Source organism: Callithrix jacchus, chromosome 13, assembly GCF_049354715.1.
Source record: "Callithrix jacchus isolate 240 chromosome 13, calJac240_pri, whole genome shotgun sequence".
Lineage (NCBI taxonomy): Eukaryota > Metazoa > Chordata > Mammalia > Primates > Cebidae > Callithrix > Callithrix jacchus.
This window is the reverse complement of record NC_133514.1, coordinates 89,505,134-89,528,883: the sequence shown is the minus strand read 5'-3', so window position 1 is coordinate 89,528,883 and position 23,750 is coordinate 89,505,134. Positions and strand designations below refer to the sequence as shown.

The 23,750-nt window shown below is 43.9% G+C and overlaps 1 protein-coding gene across 2 annotated transcripts in view; it reads right to left on the bottom strand.

The window, feature by feature from the left end:
* Window positions 1–495: 495 nt before the first annotated feature.
* ARK2C (arkadia (RNF111) C-terminal like ring finger ubiquitin ligase 2C) overlaps window positions 496–23,750 on the bottom strand; it is a 128,469-nt gene continuing 105,214 nt past the window's right edge. For both annotated transcript variants that reach the window (XM_002757208.7, XM_035270938.3), the window contains exons 4-8: window positions 15,660–15,789; window positions 13,020–13,124; window positions 12,619–12,714; window positions 7,485–7,591; window positions 496–7,044 (exon numbers count right to left, since the gene is read on the bottom strand). In XM_002757208.7, the coding sequence (XP_002757254.1) occupies window positions 6,927–7,044; window positions 7,485–7,591; window positions 12,619–12,714; window positions 13,020–13,124; window positions 15,660–15,789 (556 nt within the window). In that variant the 3' untranslated portion in view covers window positions 496–6,926. The remainder of the gene's footprint in view (window positions 7,045–7,484; window positions 7,592–12,618; window positions 12,715–13,019; window positions 13,125–15,659; window positions 15,790–23,750) is intronic.

Sequence of the window (23,750 nt, the reverse complement as noted above, 5' to 3'; positions counted from 1 at the left end):
GACCAGCCTAAGTAACACAGCAAAACCCTGTCTCTACAAAAAAATTTTAAAAATTAGCTGGGAATGGTAGCACACACTTGTGGTCCCAGTTACTTGGAAGGCTGAGGTGAAAGGATGGCTTGGGCCCGGGAGGTTGAGGCTGCAGTGAGCCGTGATCATGCCACTGCACTCCAGCCCTGGCTGGAGTGATACCCTGCCTTAAAAAAGAAAAAAATTCCCTTTACAATTTATACCTAAAGTTTAGGAAATAGGTCAATTACATGGTTGGTCCACAATCATAGAACAGATTCTTTGAGAGATAAAAAGGTACAAGAAAGAAATAGTTAAGAGACAAGAAGGAAATCAGATAAAAAGGAGACAGGACAAGGCAAGTTGGTGAGAGCTAGACAGATAACGGATAGTGCCGCCTATCCTGGACAAAGACAGAGGCCTGTGCGAGGCTTCCTCCGACACGCACTGGTTATGCACAGAAATAAACACTCAGGACAAGTAAGGTGTAGTTAGCAATGCAGTTCATTTTTATTAGTTATAAATAAAGTACAAAAAATCCACCAAAAGTGAATCTAAGCATTTACACAATTCCTAATGTCTCCGCCTTTTCATTGATGCACTATTGCTTTAATATTCATAATAAATATTCTTCTAGCTTTCTGCTATAAAATAGTCTATGTAGCAAAATGTTGCACAGCACAACAGAACAGAACAGCAGGAGGATTACAAAAAAGGACAATCAACACTGAGGATAATCCTTTCACTTACCAGGGGCAACCAAATTACCCCCTTGAGGGCTGGTGCGGCTGGCTCCATGGCTGAGAAAAGAGCCGCATCCAAGGCCAGGGGTGGAGTGGGGGGAGGGCTCAAGGGTGAGGGCAAAGGCCAGCCAGGGCAAAGGGCCCCTTCCCACTCTGACCCTGCAGTGCAGCATAAGGCATGCCCGTCCCGGAGCCCTGCCAAGGACATGGCATCTGCCGGGCCCAGCAGTGTGGTGGTCATGCTCCCTCCAGTGTGGTGGGGGACTCCACAGGCTGTCTCCAGGGAAAGCAAGGCTCCAGGCTGGAGGCAGAAGGGGAAGCCGGGCAGGAAGCCCAGGGAGGGGCACTCATCGCCCAGCCGGGGCAGAGTTGGGGCTTAGGGACCACACAGAGCCCAGTGCTCACAGCCTCGCTGGGCAGTTCAGCAAATCTCGATCTCCACTTCCTCCCTCCACATCAGCACCTTCCCCATGGGACTTATCCCCACAAGGCAAAGGCAGTGATGTCAAGAGGCAAGAGGGAGGATGGGCTGGGAAGGAGGGCAGGGAGAAGAGGCAGGAGGAAGGCAGACAGGCTAAGTCCCAGCCCCCTCAGGGGGCTACTATCAGGGGCATGAACCCCTCTCTCCTTTTGGCTCAGAGGCATTGGGTTCACAGTTGTGCCAGCCTTTGATGTGGCAGCTTCCCCATGTCCTCCCCTATTATTCTTCTCCAGGGGCAGGGGGATTGGTGGCCCACTCCCGGTCCTCCATAGAAGCTCCTCCTGCCTACAGCCCCCAGGGAGCAAAGGCAGAGGGAGATGGAGGAGATACCGGGAGCAGAGACCTTGATTCCAGAGTCTACATCCCAGTCGAATTTCAATGGGTGGCATCTCAACAACGAAGGCTCTGGGAGATAATAGGATGGGGGTGCAATCCCAAACCCATAGTTTGGGGCTCCTATCTTCCTACCTCATCCCTATCTCTAACAAGACATGGATTTCAGCTCACTCTCCAAATGACTGCCCAAGCCTTGTGAAAGGGCACGTTCCATACATGCCCACCTAACTCACCTCCCTGTCACCCACAGGATGCCATATATAATAGGATGAAAACCCTCCTGGAAGTCAACTCAGCAAGCTCGGATAAATTCTCAGCTCACTCTCTCTATTCTTCTCTCTTTTGTCTCCTTTTCTCCTTCCTCTACCCTTTCTCCGCAGTCCCTTTTTTTTTTAGACTGAGTTTTGCTCTTATCACCCACACTGGAGTGCAGTGGTAAGCTCTCAGCTCACTACAACCTCCGCCTCCTGGGTTCAAACCATTCTCCCGCCTTAGCCTCCCAAGTAGCTGAGATTATAGGCACACACCGCCACGCCCAGCTAATTTTTGCATTTTTAGTAGAGGCAGGGTTTCACCATCTTGGCCAGGCTGGTTTCAAACTCCTGACCTCAGGTGATCCGCCCACCTTGGCCTCCCAAAGTTCTGAGATTATAGTCGTGAGCCACCATGCCTGGCCTTTTCTCCCTCTTTCTTCTCTCCTGAGAAAGTGAGATAGCACAGCACAGGATCTGTGTCATATTCCGCCTGAATCCGAGGGACTGTAAAGAACCCCCAGTTCTCCTCACCCACCCCACCCAGAAAACTGAGACTCAGGGGGCCAAGGGACTTGCTCAGGGTCACTGGGACTGCTGTCATAACAAATCTGAAAACCTGAGCCTGCCGGCTCCCCAGTCCAGGGCTTGTCTAAGAAGTCAGGTTTTTTGGCTCTCTGATGTTCCTGTTGTAATGTCTGGAGGCCTCTAATTCTGGAGTTGGAGGCCAGATGGAGATAGTGACCCCCAGTGCCCTAAGACTTTCCTCAGAGGATAGCAGCTGGGTGGGCTGAGATTGTGGGAGGGGCGAGGGAGGAGGAAAGGCAGGTTCATGGTGGAGTGGTGGGATTGTGGGGAGGGGGATGCCAAGGGTAGCAAGTGAAAGGATTACCCCAGTCTGCTGACAAGTGCAAATTATATTTATATATGTGCTAAATACAGTCACTATATTGGAGTTTTTCACTAGATCACAGCATACAGAATCAAAGGTTTGCATTTCGTATGGAATGTATCCAAAGAGGCCAGCACCACGGTAGGACAGCTTGCAATCACACACCCTGATAGTTTGGACGAAATAAAGTTTGCAGAATTTTATTTAAATTTTTTTTGTATTCGTAGTTGTTTGTCATCGTACCAATGCATGCAAAGCATTCCACTCCCAGAAACAACGCCAAAATGAGGTAATAGGAGTAATAAAAAAAATTAGTATCCTTTCTAAATAAATAAATTATAATTAAAAATGCAAAACAACTATAAAAATAATTAAATAAGAACCCACAATATCTACAAGTTAGTCATAAATTATGATTGTTAAATATAAGGCATTTAAACTCACAAAACCCTGTAAACTAGCAACGTGCCATGTTTTTTGTTTTTTGTGTTTTTTTTTTTCATTTTTGTTTTTCTATCAGCTGAAATCGCTCTAGCATTTGCTCTACGCGCGCAGGAGATGAAACACAAGTGGGCCTGACAGACGTTGCTACAGCCCCACACGGGGTGTGTTTGTCCCGCTGGCAGGCGGGGGGCTTAGGGGATTTCTTTAGGAAAAAAAAAAAGTCTGGTGCTTTTTTCTTCACCATTGAAAAACTGTGCTTGTTCATTAGGCGTAAAAGAGTTAAGAATACTTGCACGGAGGCTGGGAACGTTTGCAGAAGAGGAGCTTCAGTCCTGCCACAGGTGGTGGCCAAGGGCGACAGGGGGCCGAAGGGGGTCCTGGCCAGGTGGAGGGGCAGCCCCTGCTTGCCCTCTGCCTGCGCCCTGCCAGGCTTGTGGCGTTGGGTTGATTGATTGGCATCCTCGGTGGACCCGCGGTGGCACAGCTGCGGCGGCGGCTAGGACACCCAACTTAAACCCTGGGGCTGTTCTCACCCCAGAAGGCACTCATGCGTCTCAGTCAAGAAAGGGTCTGAGTCCCTTGAGTTGAGCAGGAGGAGGACTTACCAGTGGTCTCCCCTCCTGGAGGTGGTGGATGTGAGATGCTGAGGCCTGACCCCGCCTCTTCTCCACTCTTCCCAGACTCCCTGACCAGTGCCGGGACCTGGAGGGAGCCAAAGCACAGACCCCAGTCCTCTCTTCTCCCCGAAACAGCTTCCCGGCTAAGGAAGTGGGAGCTGCAGGGTTCTGAGTGCCCATTAGCTCCCGTCCCCACCTGTGGGGGACAAGGTCCTCAGAGATAGGAAGGAGGGGAGGCTTCAGGGTCTACCCCCAAAGTAAGCAGCTTCCCTCTCCCTTCTGGTAGTCCCCTCCCCAGTCCCTAATATTAGCCTGGGGCAGAGCATTGGGAGGGGACCAGGGCCCACTCTCTCACTCAGCACGTGTGCTCACCCAGCCTCTGATACAGAGTGTGCTCACAGAAAGTCCTTTTCATCAGCTGGGTGGGCACACAGCTCTGCCGCCTTGAAGAAGATGTGCTGATGTTAGGGAGTATCACAAAGTGTGAGTGTCAGAAGGAAATTAGCAAGCATCCAATCTGACCTCCTTAGGTTGTAACTGAGGAAACTGAGGCCCAGAGAGATGAAGGGAAGTTTCTAGTGTTGCCCACTTTGTTAGTGAAGAGCCCAGACTGGAACCTGGGACACCAGCTCTAGTTCTACCTAGCCTCCCCACTGACTCCCTCCCACCTGCCAGCCTTTCAGGGCAGCCTCAGCAGAAAGAATGAAAGACTGAGACTAAGAGAGGAGTGACCTTCCTAGACCACCCTAGCTACCTCCAGGTCGAATCCATCTTTCGATGAATTCTTGGTTTTCACCCAGCCATTGGAGAGGATGGGGCAGAATTCTCAGCTTCCTGTGGCTATCGGTGACTATCTTTCCCCAACATCCTGACTCAGATGTATTTTTCCCCACTGGTGGATCTCCAGCAGAGATGTTTTCATGTGCTGGAGCTACTGAGTTGGACACTGTGATGCTCATTGCTGCTAACCTTGAATCTTAGGTTATTCTCCGTTTCTGTAATATTGGATGTGTCTCATCGCCTCAGCTAGACTGTGAGCGCCTCAAAGCTATTGTCTCTCCCAGTGCCTGCACCGGAAGGCACTCAATAAAGATTTTATAGAACACCAGGATTTTAGCGCTGGGAGAAACCTCCTTCTGGGAGCCTCTGTCCCCACTCTCTGCCTGCAGGTGGCCAGAGCAGCCATTCCCGCAGGAGCCAGTCATGCTAGAAGCCCTTCCTCCAGCCAAAATCTGCCCGCCTGTTACTTTGACCCATTGTAGCAGCAATACAGACTCAAATTTCCTTCACTGTATGGAATTTCTTTAAATATGTGACAAGTATCTTGTCCCCCTTACCCCAGTCTTATTGATATGAGGGCATTGAGACTGGGTTAGGGATGGCGGTGAGGGGAAGGCTTAGAGAGCAGTGCAAATGGGGGAATGGTGGGGGGTGGAGCGCCAAGGAAGGAGGCAGAATTCCAGCTAATCTGGTGTTTACCACGTAGGGAGAAAGTTGGGTTTGGGTTGGAATTTGGTGGATTTTCCCATCTTGATTCTTCTGTCCTTTTATCTGTCTGCTTCCTTCGGAGTTCAGGGAAATTATGAGGTGGTGCAGAAAGACACACTGTATGGAACTTCCAGGTCTGTGTCTCCCAGCACCTCCATCTCGACACCCCAAGAGGTTCCCAGAAGAGCGCATAGAACACTCTAGACAGAGATTATTCATCCTCACATCTAGGTGAGGTAGCAGGACAGGAAATGGGGCTGCACTGTTATCTCTCCCCACTCAAAGGAGAAGGAAACTGAGGCACAGAGAAAGAAAGGGACTTGCCCAAGGTTATCGAAGAGTCAGAGAAGGAGCCAGAGACCAGAAACTCGGAGCCTCCCAAACCTAGCCAAGGTGGCCTCAGAGCCAGGGCCATCTCTGAAGGACTGTGTCAGGACTGGAGACATCCTGGGGGACACTCAGCTTCCTCTCCAAGGTCCATGGTATTGACCTCAGCCCTGAGTGCTGGCTGAGAGCATTGTGGCCAAGACCAAGCGGCCATCACCTATGCTGTCTTATCCGCATCATCTGGTTAATGTTTTGCATAGGGAGGCAGTGGCTATGTTGCCTCTTTGTGATGGGCAAGAGGGCAGCCTAAAGGAAAGAGTAGGAATGAGCATGGGCCTCTGGGCTCCCAGGAACACAGCGGGCAGCTGTAGCTGAAGGCCAAGCCCTCCCTGGTTTAGTGTGGAACTTGGGGGATAGCTGGGGCCATGCAGTTGAGCCCTGGGTCTGGGGAGCCCCCCGTAGAACTCTCCCTTCACCTGCTGGAGCTCTGCCACCTTCCTCATCTCGGCTGAACCCTCAGAGGCTGGGATAAGACCCCATCAGCTCCTTTTCCAGCCCTCCCTCTCCCAGACCCCCTTCCATACTCCGTGCACTGTAAACCTGAGAAAAACAAAAGCCAAGGAAAAAACAAAAACAAAAACGAAACGAGAACCCCCCCTCCCGCCTCCCAAGTTGGGTGAAAAACAATATCCTTTTTCACCGTAAACAGGATTTGGCTTTTTTTCTTCCACCTTTGATTCCTTTTTCCTTTTCTCTCATAAAGACGGGAAGACTGGGGCTGTCGTTGGTTGGTTCGGTCAGGCACCAAAACAAGAAACTCAATGAGAAATATTTGGTGCAAATTCGGTAATAGCGACATGTCCACCACAAGATGACTAGAGCACCACACACAACATTTTTCTTAAGCTAACATGCTCCGGCTGCCATCCACAGAAATAGCTAGAGACCCCTACATGGTTCCTACGTGGTCGAGAGGTATATATACAATCCTTCGGAGGACAGGATTGAGGGGCCGGTCGGTCAGCTAGTGCCTTCAGGATCCCACCTGGGTTCTCCGCAGCCTGGGCCCCTCCTTCCCGCCCTTGCACTGGGCACGGCCAGCTCCCTCTCTCCTGCTCAGCCAGGTGGATGGGGACAGTCGCCATTCTGGAGAGGTGGGTCCTCCCCCACTCCCTCCTCTCCCTCGACACCGATACCACCAACTCCTCTTTCCACAAAATGTGCTTGCAGGCTTTTCCTCTACGTCAAATGGCTCAGAAGGCAAAGTTTGGCTGCAAGGGCTATGGCCGTGGGGGGACCTGGTGAAGGAAATGGGGTGTCCACTGGCTAATTCCTCCCTCAGCTGTCGGCTCCCAGTTGTGTCTCAATGTCCACTCGGCAGATGGGGCATTTCTTGCTCATGGCGAGCCACTGGTCCACGCACAGTTGGTGAAAGAGATGCATACAGGGTAGGCGTCTGGAAGAGAGGAGGGAGAGTCAGGGGCCCAGCAGAAGTTGAGGGACACTGAGCCGACCAGGAGACACACACCGAGGACCCCCGGGGAACTGCCCAGCCATGGAGTGAGGCTTTGGCTGAGATGGGAAGCCATGAAGCGCCCTCCAGGAAGCGCTTTCAGATCAGCCTGAAACAAAGCCACAACTTCGTCTTAGACCGATTCAGACCAAGCATCGCACTGTTCTCTTATACTTTGCAACCAATGCATCCATACCCTGGCATCACACATCTAGAATATTTCATACCCCAACTTCCCAGTGCAACCATGAAGCACATTATGGCACACTTAGCACGCATGTGCACAAGCAAACAAGTGCCCCAACTCCCAGACATACAGCGCAGTGATTGGTCACCAATACCTAGAAGAGACGGGAGAGGGAATCAAAATGGCGGTCTCCTACCTCACATCTTCTCCATCTTCAAGCATAGACAGACAAATTGTGCATTTCTCATCTGTGTCTGACTCCTCCCCCTCATCCTTCTTGCCCTTGCCATCCTGGGGTCTTCGCTATGAGAAGCAGAGAGAGGAGTATTCATTATCTGGGGCAAACTCACCTGGTGGCTATTGGCTTTCACCCACAGCCTGCTCTTCCCCTGGGAGTCAGGTTTTTTAAGGTTTTTTTTCTTTTTAGATGAATTCTTGCTGTGATGCCCAGGCTGGAGTGCAATGGTGCAATCTTGGCTCACTACAACTTCCACCTCCCGAGTTCAAGCGATTCTCACATCTCGGCCTCCCAAGTAACTGGGATTACAGGAATTACATCATGCCCAGCTAATTTTTGTATTTTGTAGAGACAGGGTTTCACCATGTTGGCCAGGCTGGTCTTGAACTCCTGACCTCAGGTGATCTGCCCACCTCGGCCTCCCAAAGTGCTGGGATTACAGGCTGAGCCACCTCGCCCAGCCATAAAGTTCTTAAGTAATACCTAGAACTCCTTCCCAGCCTGTGGCAAGGAGAGTAGGAAGAGATCAAGTGGAATCATTTTTGCTGTTCCAGGTACTTTCTCGGGACACAGAGCTTGGAAAGAAATTGACTTCCTAATGAATCGATCCTTTGCAAAGCTATGACTTGTGCAGTTTCCTTTTTTCTGGTCCCTTCACACAGTCCACTCCTCCTCAACACCCTTTACAACCCAGATTCCTGCCTTCAGGTTTCTCCCTCCACTTTCAGGCCCAGGAGTTGGAGTTATCTTTCTATCCAGAAAATTCATCTAAGATAGGCACTGTCACAAAGCAATCACAAAACACTGTTTATACTTGTTGACTTTCCTTGTACTGTTTATAATTTTATGCTAATTATTTGAAAACAATTTATTGTTATGTAGAAGCCATATGTAGAATCATTATGTAGTTTACCATCATGTAAAGTCTCAAGTTCAGGTGGCACGGACCCATGGCTTACCCTTCTTTAAGTACCACCCCATACTTGGCCAAGTACAAGGCATATCAGTACTTGGTAAATAGTTTGCAGAAGAAGAAATCTAGTCAGTGAGCGAAATCAGCCCACCTTCACACTGTGCCATGAAATAGTCTAACAATAACCATAAAAAGAAAATGAGCCATTCTTTCCCTCTCCAGAGACAGGCACGTTTCAAAGTCATTTTGCAAAGAGAAAAATCTAAAGAGTTATAAGATGAAGACTACCCAGAGAATGACCGCGGGGCAAGGCCCAGATGCCAAGTCTCCCTTCTCTGGCCCCTGGTCCTAAAATCTCTGGAGATCCTGAGTCTGATTTAGTCTGGGGAAAACTGTAACCTCACTGGAACACACAAGAACATCAATTTGTTCTGCTCTCTGCCTCGATGTGCCCTATATACTCCACTGCAAACCCTGCTAGGCTTCTGTAATAAGTTTTCCCTTATCCAGAATCCAGAAAATCAGAATTACATCCATAGTCCCGTATAATTGTCATGGCTTTTGAGCATGAATAGAGTCATAATGATCTGCCTGCTTGAGAGTCCAGCTGTGTTTGCTGGAAGAGTGGCCTTCATTTAGCTGGCCCTCCTAGAAAACAGAGATCCAATAAAATGTATTGGTAAAAGTCACCTACTTGCCTACTTTCTATTATTTTTCCTATTACTATTGACTATTTTCCTTTAATAGTTAATAATTTTAGCTTAATATTACCTTGCTTTGCTGTCTAATCTGTATTTCTTTAAACTACTCTTCCTTTTAAAATCTTATCCTATTTCTTATTTTTGTTTTCTCTTCATTACCTATATAACTTTTATTTTAATTTTAACTTTTTTCCTGCATCTATGCAATATTTATTTTCCCTTATCTTCTCTCTCTCTTTTTTTTTTTTTTTTTTTTTTGAGACAGCCTCACACTCTTGCCCAGGGTGGAGTGCAGTGGTGTGATCATGGCTCTCTGCAGGCTTGACTTCCTAGACTAAGGTGGCTGAGGTGGGGGCTACAGGTGCACAGCACCATGTCCAGCTCATTTTTCTTTTTATTGTAGGGACAGAATCTCCTTATGATGGCCAGGCTAGTCTCAAACTCCTGGGCTCAATCCATCCTCCTGCCATGGCCTCCCAAAGTGCATGAGCCACTGAGCCCAGCCCCCTTTTAACTTTGATGTTATTGATGTTTATTTTATATGTTGCTTTCATATCTCTTCCTAGTTCTTATTCTTTGCATATGTTTCTATTCTGTCTCAACATTTTCTATGTTTTTATTATTACATCATTATTATTTTAAAGTCTATTTTCGATTGTATATGATTATGCTCTCAATTTAAATGTTTTAAGTTTTCTTGTCTTCTTTATTGTCTTTTTCAGTTGTGTATAATTTTTAAGGTATTTTTCCCACATTTTATTTGGGCCCTAATTTTGTCATTTCTTGTTTTTAATTCCTCTTGTTCTTTTTTATAATATTTTTATTCCCTTAATTCCTTCTATTCTCCTTTTTACCTGAACCCTTTATCTACTTGATTTAGTCAATTTCCCCTTTTCATTCTTAGTATTGATTCTCTTCATAATTTCCTTGTAACTGTTGAAGTGACAGCAGGTGAGGTGTGCATCCTCATTAAGAGTAAACCCCCGGGGTCCGGGACACAGGTGCTGCTCCTGGACTCTTGAATACACCACTCGTTTTTTTCTATGTTCTTCTCCCATAGCTTAAAACTCTCTCTCTCCAGAGGATGATTATTTTCCCCATGCAGATGACACCCTTAATTATTGAAATACTGCCATTTCCTCTATTGGCACACCAGCCAAAGTCTGATACATAATAGGCACTCAGTAACTGTGATTGAAATCATTTATGAATAAACCCAATGCCTCAAGAGGAGCTGCCTACACTGATTCACAGTCTTTGACATTGACACCACCAGCACATGGGCTAGGGGAAAGCAACAAGGTAGCAGCAGTTCACCATTCCTTAGGTACCAGGCACTATGCTGAGCTGTTCAAGTGCATCATCCCTTTGAGTCCCCAAAGCACCTCGTATGGTAGCTGCTAATGAGATCATTCCCATTTCACACTTTAAAGGGGGAGGTGGACAGGGAGGGGCCAGAAAAGCCAAGCAACTTGTCCAAAGTAACGGAGCTATAAAGAATAGAACCGAGAGTCAAAAACTGGCTCTAACTCTAAGAATGCTCTTGACCACTGCACCCTAGGACCTCATGAGGGAGTGAAGATGGTCTCTGGCTTAACCATGAGCAGGACAGTCCTGCTGTAAGGTTCTTAACATTTGTCAAGCTTTTAATTTCCCCTGGGAGGTATGAATGTTTTTAAAATGTATTAGTATTTACTTATTTTTATAATAAATATTATTTTATAGAGCAGTTTTAGCTTTACATAAAACTAAGCAAAAACCGGTGGGGCATGAGGGCTCATACCTGTAATGCCAACACTTTTGGATGCCAAGGTGGGTGGACCACTTGAGGTTAGGAGTTCAAGACTAGCCTGGGCAACATGTTGAAACCTCATCTCTACTAAAAATACCAAAATTAGCCAGGTGTGGTGGCACATGCTTGTAATCTCAGCTACTTGGAGGCTGAGGCAGGAGAATTGCTTGCACCCAGGAGGCAAAGGTTGCAGTGAGTCAAGATTGTGCCACTGCACTCCAGCCTGGGAGACAGAGCAAGACTGTCTTAAAAAAAAAAAAATTAAGCAAAAAGTACAGTGTTTTCCCATATACCTATCCTCCCAACACACACAGTTTCTATTATTAACATCTTACATTAGTGTGGTACACTTGTTATGGTCAATGAACCAGTATGAATAGACTATTATTAACTGAGGTTCATTAGTTTACATTAGGGTTCTGTCTGTATTGTACCATTCTATCAGTTTTGAAAAATGCATAATGTCATGTGTCCACCATTAGAGTGTATACCAAATGCTTTCACTGCCCTGAGAATCCCCTGTGCTCCACCCATTTATTCCTCCCTCCCTTTCCACTGGCAACCACTAATCTTTTTATTGTCTCCATAGTTAAGGCTTTTCCAGAATGTTATATATTTGGAAGCATACAGTACACAGCCTTTTTGGGCTAACTTCTTTTACTTATTCATGGCTCAATAGCTTATTTTCTTCTTTCTTTTTTTGATTCAGGGTCTTGCTCTGTTGTCCAGGCTAGAGTGCAGTGGTGCGATCATAGCTCACTGCAACCTTGAACTTCTGGGCTCAAGTAATTCTCTTACCTCAGCTTCCTGAGTAACTAGGACTACAGGTGCATACCACCATGCCAAGCAACTTTTTAAAACTTTCTGTAGAGATGAGGTCTCACTATGTTTCTCACATTGGTCTTGAATTCCTGACCTGAAGTGATCCTCCATCCCTTCCAAAGTGCTGAGATTTGAGTGCTGGGTACAGGTTTGAATCACTGTACCCAGTCCTTATTTCTTTTTGTTGCAGAATAATATTGGATTATCTGGATGTGCCACTGTTTGTTCACCTATCTTTTACCTATGGAAGCACATCTTGGTTGCTTCCAAAATTTTTCCTTTATTTTAATTAAAAAAAATTTAAACTCAGGTTCCTGGGAGCTAATCTTATCCTAGATTCCTAGATCTTAACCCTGGAGATTCTAGCTCTACAGACTTAGGGTAAAACCTGCGATTCTGTGGCTTTTAAGGCTCCCCAGGTGATCCTGATGCTCAGTCAGGTTTCAAAATCTTTGCTTGGAAGCCTTAGTTTCCCATTTGTTCACATGTGAGATTGGACATTGAATTATTTTATAAGGCAAATCTTGGCAGGTATTCCCTTTGTCCATCTTATTTAGAGACAAGTATTTATGTGCCTGACACCTATAAATGTATACACATGTAATATACCCAGTGGCAAGTCCACATGCACACACACATACCCAGCTCTCCTTCTTTACTAATGAGAGGCCTCCCATATTCCCTCTTGGCCACACCTGGCACGGGAAAGTAACATGACCCTGGGAAGTTATCACAGCTTTAGAGCATCTAACCAGAGCAAAGGTTTCTAGATTCTGGACTGCGCCCCTCTGTGGACATAGTCAATTAGACAATCCCCCCTGCCCCATTCCTTGACTATGCAGGCTGGCCTGCTGGCAGACCCACCTTCTTATACTTGTGGGGGAAGGTGAACCTCTCAATGGTGTTCTGTACAGCTCCCCGAGTCACATTACCCAACCTGTCCTCAAGCTGCAGCAGCTCCTGGAAAGAGAAAAATGTGCACATGTGTGCTTAGCATGTATAAATGCACACATGCACACAGGATACAGGTTGGGGAGCTGGAAGACATGAGCAGGAAGCATTCACATAGCTATCAGGAAGAACTCATCTGATGCTGAAAGACTGCAATATCTCTACTGTCTCTCCCTTGTTCTCTCTCTTATTCCTAATCCTTAAGCTTCCTGATGCCCATACCCTACTCACCAGCAGAGGTGGGGAAGAAGAAGGGATGATAAACAATAATGGCATTGCTACCAACCCAGTTGGTACCAGATAGAGCAACATACCTCATAGCTCTCCCGTACGGCAGAGGTGTGTCTGCTGGGATTTAGTCCCTGGAGAGCGAGGAAGTGAAGCTGAGGGTAAGGGTAGTTTCTGATTTCATGGACGACCTGTTGGGGAGAAAATGCCTTGAATAGAGCAAGGTTTCAAGGTTTCTCCATGAGCCCAGCATGCAACTCCTTTGCCTGTAACCCACTCAGTACACCCTGAGATGCTGTGGGCAGAAGTCTTGTCTTCCCTGCTCTTATGTCCCTTCCCTTTCACCAAGAACTAAGCTTTGCCTGGACAAGCCCCAGAAGGAATAACAAAGTGACAACTAACCTTCATGGCGGACATTGTTCTAAGCACTTTGCATGACTAATTGAATTATCTCACCTGATCTACAATGTGGGAGCTCTTATTATCCCATTTTACTGATGGGGTAAATGAAGTACAATGGATTAAGTAATTGGCTCAGGTTATGCAACCAAGGGACAGAAGCAGGATTTCAATCCTAGGTAGATGGGTGGCAGAGTCCATTCCCTTCACCTTTTGTATTAGTCCATTCTCAGGCTGCTACGAAGAAATACCAAAGAATGGGTAATTTATAAAGAAAGGAGGTTTAATAGACTCACAGTTCTGCATGATTGGAGAGGCTTCAGGAAACCTACAATCATGGCAGAAAGCACCTCTTCACAGGGCAGCAGGAGAGAGAATGAGTGCCAGGCAAATGGGGACGTCCCTTATAAAACCATCAGGTCTCATGAGAACTCACTCACTATCATGAGAAAAGCATGGGGAAACTTATTTCCACCTGATTCTGCCTTTGACATATGGAGATTATTACGATTCAAGGTGAGATTTGGGTGGGAACAGAGAGCCAAACCATATCACCCCTACTCTCCACTGCCTCCAAGAGCAGCTTGATGATTAAAGGCTTGGGCTAGTGTCGGCACCAAAGTGGGAGCACAAAATTTAAAGGGCCACCAAAAAGCTCAGTAATTAAGATCAATAATTTTTTGTGTGTGATGGAGTTTCACTCGTGGCCCAGGCTAGAGTGCAATGGGATGATCTTGGCTCACTGCAACCTTTACCTCCTGGGTTCAAGCGATTCTCCTGCCTCAGTCTCCCAAGTAGCTAGGATTACAGGCATGCACCACCACACCCAGCTAATTTTGTATTTTTAGTAGAGGTGGGGCTTCTCCACCACCTCTCCATGTTGGTCAGGCTGGTCTCGAACTCCCGAGCTCAGGTAATCTGCCCATCTCAGCCTTCCAAAGTGCTGGAGTTACAGGCATGAGCCACCAAACCCAGCAAGATCAATAGTATTTTAATGCAATGTTTTTTAAAGTCAAATAAATGCCAAAAAAACCCGTCTATGCTGAGCAAAATATCAGTATTTTAAATAAAGACAGAGTCGGACTATGTTCTTGTATGGCCTGCCCCACTTGCCTCTCCCTTACCCTTGCTATGAGCGAGAGAGGAGTTTCCATCACAGCTCCTCCACTTGCTCACTCTATGTCCCAAGACCAGTTATTTAGCCTCTCTATTCCTCAGTTTTCCAACCTTTAAAATCAGGATAATATTCTTTATTCTTTGTGGGAGTTGTTGAGAGGATTAAGTGGGATAATTTATATGCTGTGCTTAGAACAGTGCCTGGCATGTAGTAAGTGCTCAACAAATGCTTGCTTCTTTATTCTTAAGAGATGGTGCTTCAAACACAAAATAGGGACCCTCAGAGCTGACAAGGACTCCCAAAATTACTCATCCAAGATCCTTATCATACAAATAAGGAGACTGAGGAGCTAAGCAGTTAATGACAGAGACAAGGGTTGGAAGGTGGAATTAGGCTTTAGGGCAGCAAAGTGAGGCTGCCTGGAAATAAGATTTTCAATTAAGCTTTTGCTGCTTTAATGGAATATCTTCATTTTCATTCCATGCAGCTTGCAATGTCAGGAGTCCAGAGGCCCCTAAACCCAGCCAGACCCATGATTCAATGCTCTCCAGCCACAAGAAGGCCTGCCCTCTGAAAAAGGCAGAACTGGATCTGCAGGGTAGGCCCAAGAGCTACCGCTGGGATCTCTCATGCCAGCCCTGTGAAATGGGCAAGGCAGGCATCTTCATCTCCATTTCACAGATTAGTGAAACCAAAGCCCAGAGAGGTACTGACCATAGGAAACCAAATGAGGCCATATGAGGTACGAGGTCTACTCTACCTGATCTTAGTCCTGAACCTTTTACCCACAGACCACACCCTGCCATGCTGCCCCTCTCCACTCCTCCAGCGCCCTCTCCTAGTCCCCTCAGCAGTACCAGCTTCTAGTCCAACAGGTCCCCTTTCATTCCCCATCAAGCCAGAGGGGGAATAGGAGATGGGAAGAGAGGGGAACTGTTGGTCCACAGGGAGCCAGGACTCAAGAAGACCAGGGCACAGGGGAGTAGTCAGGGTATAGTTGGGGTTGATATACAAGTGAGCTGAGGCATGTGGAAGTCGGGGCACAGTGGAGCCAGGATATAAGGGGGCCAGGTCACACAGGAGTCAGGGCATAGGGGGTCGATACACAGGGGATCCAGGTCATGTAGGAGCTGGGGCACAGGAGAGCGCAGTCCTCAGACCACCACTGGCACTCAATAGGCACAAGGGAGTCAATATTCTTTTCACTCACCATCTGCGTGGACGAGGAGTTTCTGGGAAAGTGGTGCATTCGAGGAGTCGCTAGGTAATGCTGATAGTGCTGAGGGATGGGCCGCACCTGGAACTGAGCAGGACTCAAGCCAGTGTCCACACTGAGATCCCTGCAGGGAAACAGCCTCAGTGAACCACAGGGTGGTGTGATTTAGCCATCAGGCTACAGAAGGACCTCAGACATCAAGTCCATAGAGTAGAATCAGAGTAATACCCTGCCAGAGCTGAAAGGAACTTTATATCTCCCAGCCTTTCCACAGTCTTTAAAGGGAAGAAAACAGAGACCCAGAGAAGGAAGGGACTCTGCAAGATCTGAAGGTGCTAGAGGAATCCAGGCTTTATGAAACTTCTTTAAACTAGGGAACCAAAGCTCCCTCCCAAGACAAAGTCCATCCCTGAGAGAAATGGTGAAAGAAGAATCTTAATCGAGCAAGCCAGAGGCACCAAGTAAGAGAAAGACAAGGTTCAGATAAAAGTGGAGGAGGGAGTCAAGGCTGTATTTTTATCATTTTGAGGAAACAACAGAAGAGAGACCTGTACACCTAGACCTACAGGCTAGACAGCTTATCCTGGACCACAGCATCCCACTCTAAAAAATATAGAAAAACTCATTTTGCTTAAAAACTAATTAATTGATGACTTGCACTGAGGATGAACCAATGGCTAATTTGGAAAATGGCTAATTTCAGGTCTGGGGAGAAAATGTGCAAGATGAGATGAAAACATCTTGTCATAACTGGAAACAGGAGAGCTATCAAAACAGTGCTAGGGTGCTGGTAAAATGGCTCAGGAGCCATCCTGAAGAGGCTCCCACTGGCCAGAGTTAGGGCCACGTGCAGGCTGGCAAGCGTAACTGCAGTAGAGATGGAAATAAATAAAAATGGTTTAAATCCATGAGAATGAAATGATGCTAGAAAATTGGTCCCCTTCAAAGGATGCCAAAGAACAAACTCTTCCTCTCACCCCCTCCTTCCCCAAGATGGAGTCTCATCCAGGCTGGAGTGCAGTGGTGCGAGCTTGGCTCACTGCCACCTTCCTGGTTCAAGCCATTCTCCTGCCTCAGCTTCCCAAGTACCTAGGACCGACTAGAGGCATGCCACACCACCAGATAACTTTTGTATTTTTAGTAGAGACAGGATTTTACCATGTTGGCCAGGCTGGTCTTGAACTCCTGACTTCAAGTGATCCACCCGCCTCTGTGTCCCAAAGTGCTGGGATTACAGGCATGAACCACCACGCCCAGCCAATGTGTTTACTTTGAAAACTAGTAAATAAATAAAAAGAAGCCTTTCTCTTATTGCTATATTGCCAGGTAATGAAACATTTGATAAGTGGAAATTTCTCTTCAGAAAAGTTTTTCAGCTAATAAATGAATAAGGGATGATTGAATTTTTGTCACCATTTTGCATCCCCTGAAGAAATAAAGGATCTAAGCAAAGATCAACTGTTGCTAACATCAAAAAGGAGCAACAACGAAACAGTAAGTGCTTTCTGGTGGAAGAATACAGTCTCACCTATGAAGTATTTTTGCCAAGAAATGAGAGTTGAACCTGAATCTACTCAACCCTTAATCTTGGTGCCAAGGTACAGAGAATACAAGAAACTGAGGGACATCTGAAGTGACAACACCAGGGTGTAGCCAGTAAAATCCAAATAAGGGCAAACTACAGGGAAGCAGCCTGGTTTCTTCAACAAATACATTGGAGGGAAAAAGAAAAAGGATATGGAGGAGCATTAAAGGAATTTATGCTTCTACTGGTAATAGTTTAACAGGAGTTAGATTTAACCTTTCCACTTTAAACCACTAGAAAGCCGAACAGAATATATGAAATCTCTGTTTTCAGACATTATATAACAAGCAATGCAGACTGTTATCACTAGAAGGACAACACATGAGGTGAGTCCTGCAACCTCTCTAGTTTTTTGCATGAAGACACATTCCAGACCATGAGCAGGGAGAGAACTAGGCAGAGCATGATGGTCTTAATGAATTGAAGATTCAGAGATCTTATTTCCAGGAGGCTGAGGTCTCTGAAAGTTGTGGTGCCATGTTTTGGAGATAAGAGGTAGCTACAAAGAAGGAGAGCTCCAGAAATCTGCACAGAGATCCCCTTGAGTCTTTACTGAATACTAAGATCTACATACATGAGGTGAAATGTTACCAGGTTGAATAAAGAGCAACTAAGGAATAGTGGGTTCCCAGAGATTAGACAGTGCTGGGAAGGATTCGTATTCCAGTCAGCCAGAGCAGAGAGTCCTTGCTTATACAATAGAAGTCCAAGAAGAGCCTTGTTGGACTTATGTATGAGTGTTACTCAGGAATATCTAGAGTAGTCTCTAATCTATTCTAGTCCTGCTGGAAGAAAACTTATAAACAAGCCTCGAAAGGATGAAACTGAACTGCAAGTGCTGATTACCAGAAGGAGGACCAATACTCTCGAAATGAATAAAGCACTTAACTACTTAACAGTGTATAATTCACAATTATTCATAAATAATGCTCATCATTCAGTACAAAATTACTGGACGTGCCAAACAAGTGATATGTCCCAGAATCAGGGGAAAAATCAATCTATAGAAACAACTATGGAACAGAAATAACAACAAGGATGCTAAAATAGCTGTTATAATCATATTCAAATATACAAAAGAAAACATGAATGAAGAGAAGAGTAAAACATATAGAAAATGATATATTTTAATGATGCCAATGGAACTTCTAGAGATGAAAAATGCAATGTCTTAAATAGAAAATTCACTGGGTTAGATTAACAGCAGATTAGATACTACAAAAGAAAAGATTAGTGACTTGAAGACATAACAATAAAAATAATCCAAAATGAGCCAGGCACAGTGACTTATGCCTCTAATCTCAGCAATTTGGAAGGCCAAAGCAGGAGGATCACGAGTCCAGAAGTTTGAGGCCAGCCTGGGCAACACAGTGGGACACCATGTCTAAAAAAAAAAAAAGTTTAAATTATCTGGGTATGGTGGTGTGTCCTGTGGTCCCAGCTACTCAGGAGGCTGAGATGAAAGGGTCACTTGAGCCCAGGAAGTTGAGCCTACAATGAGCTGTGATGCCACCACTACACTTCTGCCTAGGTGATAGAATGAAATCCTGAATAATAATAATAATAATAATAATTTAAAACAAAGCACACTGTCAAAAAAAGACTAAACAATTAACAGAGTCTCAGTAAAAATATCAAGCAGTCAGCCATATGGGTAAGTAAAGACCCAAAAAGAGAGAATGGAGAGTAGATGACAGAGAAAAATACTTTAGAGAAAAATATATTTTAGGGAAAAAAATCGCTGAAATATTTACAAATTTAATAAAATCTATAAACTCACAGATCCAAAAAGTTCAACAAACTTTAAGCAGGAAAACACAAAGAAAACCACTCCAATGAACATAGTAATCTAATTCCTAAAAAGCAGTAATAAAGACAGGATCTTACAAACAGTGAAGGAACAAATGACCCATTCGACATAGAAGAATGTAGGTAAAAATGGTCATAGACTTCGCATCAGCAACAAAGCACGCCAGAAGACAAAGGAATGGTATCTTTGTACTGCTGAAGGGAAAAACTGTAAACTTAGAAATATATACCTAACAAAAATATGTATTTTAAAATGACAGTGAAATAAGGATTTTTTTTCAAAAAGTTGAGAGAGTGCACTGCCAGGAGATTGTCACTACAAGAAATGCTTTAAAAAGTTCTTCATGCTAAAGAAAAATAACAACAGACAGAAATGTAGATCTCTAAAAAAAAAGAGTCCCAGAAATGATAATTATGTGGGAAATCTAAAAAATATTTTTCCTATTAAAATTGTCTTTAAAGGTTGACCATTTAAAGCAGAAATTGGCTTTACTTTCTGTAAAGTATCATAAATAGCAATTATTTGGGGCTTCAAAAACCATACAGTCTCTGTCACAACTACTCAAGTATCCACTGCAGTGCAAAAGCAGCTGTAAATAATAGGTGAACAAATAGATGTGGCTACGTTCCAATAAAACTTTATTTACAAGAACACAGAGCAGGCTATAATTTGCCAACCACTGGTTTAAAGCAAAAATGATAACAAGGTATTTTGGTGATTATACCTACTTAGAGATAAAACCTACAAAAGGAGTAGCAAAGAATGGAAAGGGATAATGGACGTATACTGTTGAAAGATTGGAAAGGGATAATGGACGTATACTGTTGTAAGAATGGAAAGGGATAATGGACGTATACTGTTGTAAGATTGGAAAGGGATAATGGACGTATACTGTTGTAAGAATGGAAAGGGATAATGGACGTATACTGTTGTAAGATTGGAAAGGGATAATGGACGTATACTGTTGTAAGAATGGAAAGGGATAATGGAAGTATACTGTTGTAAGATTGGAAAGGGATAATGGAAGTATACTGCTGTAAGATTGGAAAGGGATAATGGACGTATACTGTTGTAAGAATGGAAAGGGATAATGGAAGTATACTGTTGTAAGATTGGAAAGGGATAATGGAAGTATACTGTTGTAAGATTGGAAAGGGATAATGGAAGTATACTGCTGTAAGATTGGAAAAAGATAATGGAAGTATACTGCTGTAAGATTGGAAAGGGATAATGGACGTATACTGTTGTAAGAATGGAAAGGGATAATGGACGTATACTGTTGTAAGATTGGAAAGGGATAATGGAAATATACTGTTGTAAGATTGGAAAGGGATAATGGACGTATACTGTTGTAAGATTGGAAAGGGATAATGGACGTATACTGTTGTAAGATTGGAAAGGGATAATGGAAGTATACTGTTGTAAGATTGGAAAGGGATAATGAACGTATACTGCTGTAAGATTGGAAAAAGATAATGGAAGTATACTGCTGTAAGATTGGAAAAAGATAATGGAAGTATACTGCTGTAAGATTGGAAAGGGATAATGGAAGTATACTGTTGTAAGATTTTTGCATTAAACACAAAATGGTATAATTCTATTTTAGGGTATAGTGTACATATTGTAAACCTAGTGAACTCCCAAATTTGAATAAAATAAGATAAAATAAAGTGGTATGCCTATTAAACCAATATTTCATACTAAAAATTCTCAACTGATCTGAAAGAAGGCATAAAACAGACAAAAACTTTTAAAAAGAAAAACAACAAAACTACAACAACAACAAAACAGATAGAAGAAAGAGAAAACAAAGAGCAAGACGGCAGATTTAATTTCAATCATGTAAACAATTACATTAAATGCAAATAGTCTAAACACCCAATTAACAGACAGAGATTGTCAACTGCAAAACAGTAGCCAACTACATGCTGTTCATTCAAGACATAAAGCTGTCAATACTAGGTTAAAAGTAAGAGGAGAAAAGAGATATACCCCATAAGCGCTAACTGGAAGAAAGCTGGAATGGTTGTGTTAGTATCAGACAAGGTAGACTTTGAACCAAGGGATATTACCAAGGATAAGGAAGGATACTTCATAATGAAAAGGGGGTCAATTCATCTTGAAAAATGATAATCTTTTAAATATCCTAACACACATATATGTGTCAAAATAACCGAAGCAAAAACTGACCTAAAAGAAAACAAATTCACAATTAAAGTCGCAGACATCCACCCTCCTCGTTTATAATTCATGAAAAAAATATCAGTAAGAATATAAAAGACCTGACCAATACTATCAACCAACTTAATCTAACTGACATTTATAAAATACCCCATCTGATAACAGTAGAATTCACGCTTTTCAAAAAGACATATATAACATTTACTAAGATAGAATAAATTCTGGGCCATAAAACAAGCCTCAATCAATTTAAAAGGGTTAGAATTACATAGAGTATGTTTTCTGATCACACTGGTATTAAATCAGAAATCAATGGCAAAAAAAATTTCTGCAAAATCCCAATTTTTTGAAAATTAAATAGTAAACATCTAAATTACCCAGAATCAAAACGAATTCATAATGCTAATTAGAAAGTTTGTAATCCTTAAGGAAAAATTCAGTTTTATATGCTTATATTAGAAAAGGAAACCCAAAGTCATAATCTAAGTTTCTACCTTAAGAAGCTAGAGCCCAAAATAAGCAGAAGGGAGGAAATAACAAAATCAAGATCAGAAATGAGTGAAATAAAAAACAAACCATGTGATCAAAGGCTATTTCTAAAAGGCAGTACAAATGGTTAAATTCCTATGTAGATTGATTAAGAACAAAAGAGAGAACATACAACTTACTCATACCAGGAATGAAAGAGGGAGCATTATTACAGATTCCAGATGTTAAAAAGGCAATGAGAACGTACTATGAAAAGTCTTATGCCAGTACATCCAATGAAATGAGAAAATTTATTGAAAGACAAATTCCCAAAAACACCAGATGCAGTGGCACACACCTGTAATCCCAGCTATATGGGAGACTGAGGCAGGAGGATCACTTGGGTCTAGGAATTTAAGACCAGCCTGGGGCTTGGAACAGTGGCTCACACCTGTAACCCAGCAGTTTGAGAGGTTGAAGTGAGAGGATTGCTTGAGCCCAGAAGTTCAAGACCAGCCTAGGCAACATGGCTAGACTCTGTCTCTATAAAAATTTAAAAAATAAAAAGTTAGCTGGGCATGGTGGTGCACACCTGTAGTCCCAGCTACTCAGGAGGCTGAAGCGGGAGGATTGCTGGAGCCCAGGAGATCGAGGCTGCAGTGAGCCAAGATTACACTACTGTACTCCAGCCTAGGTGACAGAGAAAGACCCTGTATCTAAAACTTAATTAATTAAAAATAACAATACCAATCCTATGCAACTTCTTTCAGAGAGTAGATGAGGAAATACTTCTCAAACCATTCAATGAGGCAAGCAGTGCACGGATACAAAATTAGACAGAGACATTTCAAAGGAAAAAAACCCTATAAACCAATATTACTCATGAACAAAGATTTAAAAGTTACTTAACAAAATTTTAGCAATTTGAATCCAGCAATGTGTAGATTAAATGAGACTTATGTGACATGTCAACCAATCACAATGTATAAAATTTATTTGGATCTTGGTTGATTAAAAGTACAACAATCAGAAATTTTAATACTGGCTAGATATTTGATTATAGTAAAAATTATTCTTAATTTTTTATGTCAATAGTGGTATCAAAGTTAGGATGTAAAAAAGAGTCATTATCTCTCAGGATATGTAGTGAAATATTTACAGATGAAATAATATGCCTGGATTTGTTTCCAAATACAGCAGTTTCTCCTTCTCCGTTGGGGTATGTTCCAGGACACCCAGTGGCTGCCTGAAGCTGCAGATAATGCTGAATCCTATATATACCATGTTTCTTCCTATACCGTACATTCATACCAATGATAGGCTTAGTTTATAAATTAGGCACAGTAAGAGACTAACAACAATACCCAATAACAAAATAGAACAATTTAACAATATACTGCAAAAAACGTTATGTGAATATGGTCTCTCTCTCTCCTCTCCCTCTCTCTCTCTTTCTCGATCTCTCCAAACACTGTAATATTTTCAGACTGTGGTTTACATGGGTAACTGAAACCCTGGAAAGCAAAACCACAGGTAGCAGGGACTACTGTAATATCAGGGCTGGGGAAGTGAGAGAACAAAGATGACGTAAAACTGGCCATGAAGGTCGGACGCTGTGGCTCATGTCTGTGATCCCAGCACTTCAGGAGGCCAAGGTGGGTGGATCACAAGGTCAAGAAATCGAGACCATCTTGGCCAACATGGTGAAACCCCATCTCTACTAAAAAGACAAAAATTAGCTGAGCGTGGTGGCCTAAACTCCAGGAGTTCCTAAACTCTAGGAACCAGTTGGATACAAACTTAGAAATCCACTAGGCCAGCCCCTCACATTCACAGTAGTAGTCCCAGCTACTCAGGAGGCTGACACAGGAGAATCACCTGAACCCAGGAGGTGGAGATTGCAGTGAGCCAAGATTGCACCATTGCACTCCAGTCTGGAGACAGAGTGAGAATCCATTTCAAAAAAAAAAAAAAAAGACCCATGAGTCAATGTCAAAGCTGGATGATGTTTATGTGTGAATTCATTATACTAATCTCTTAT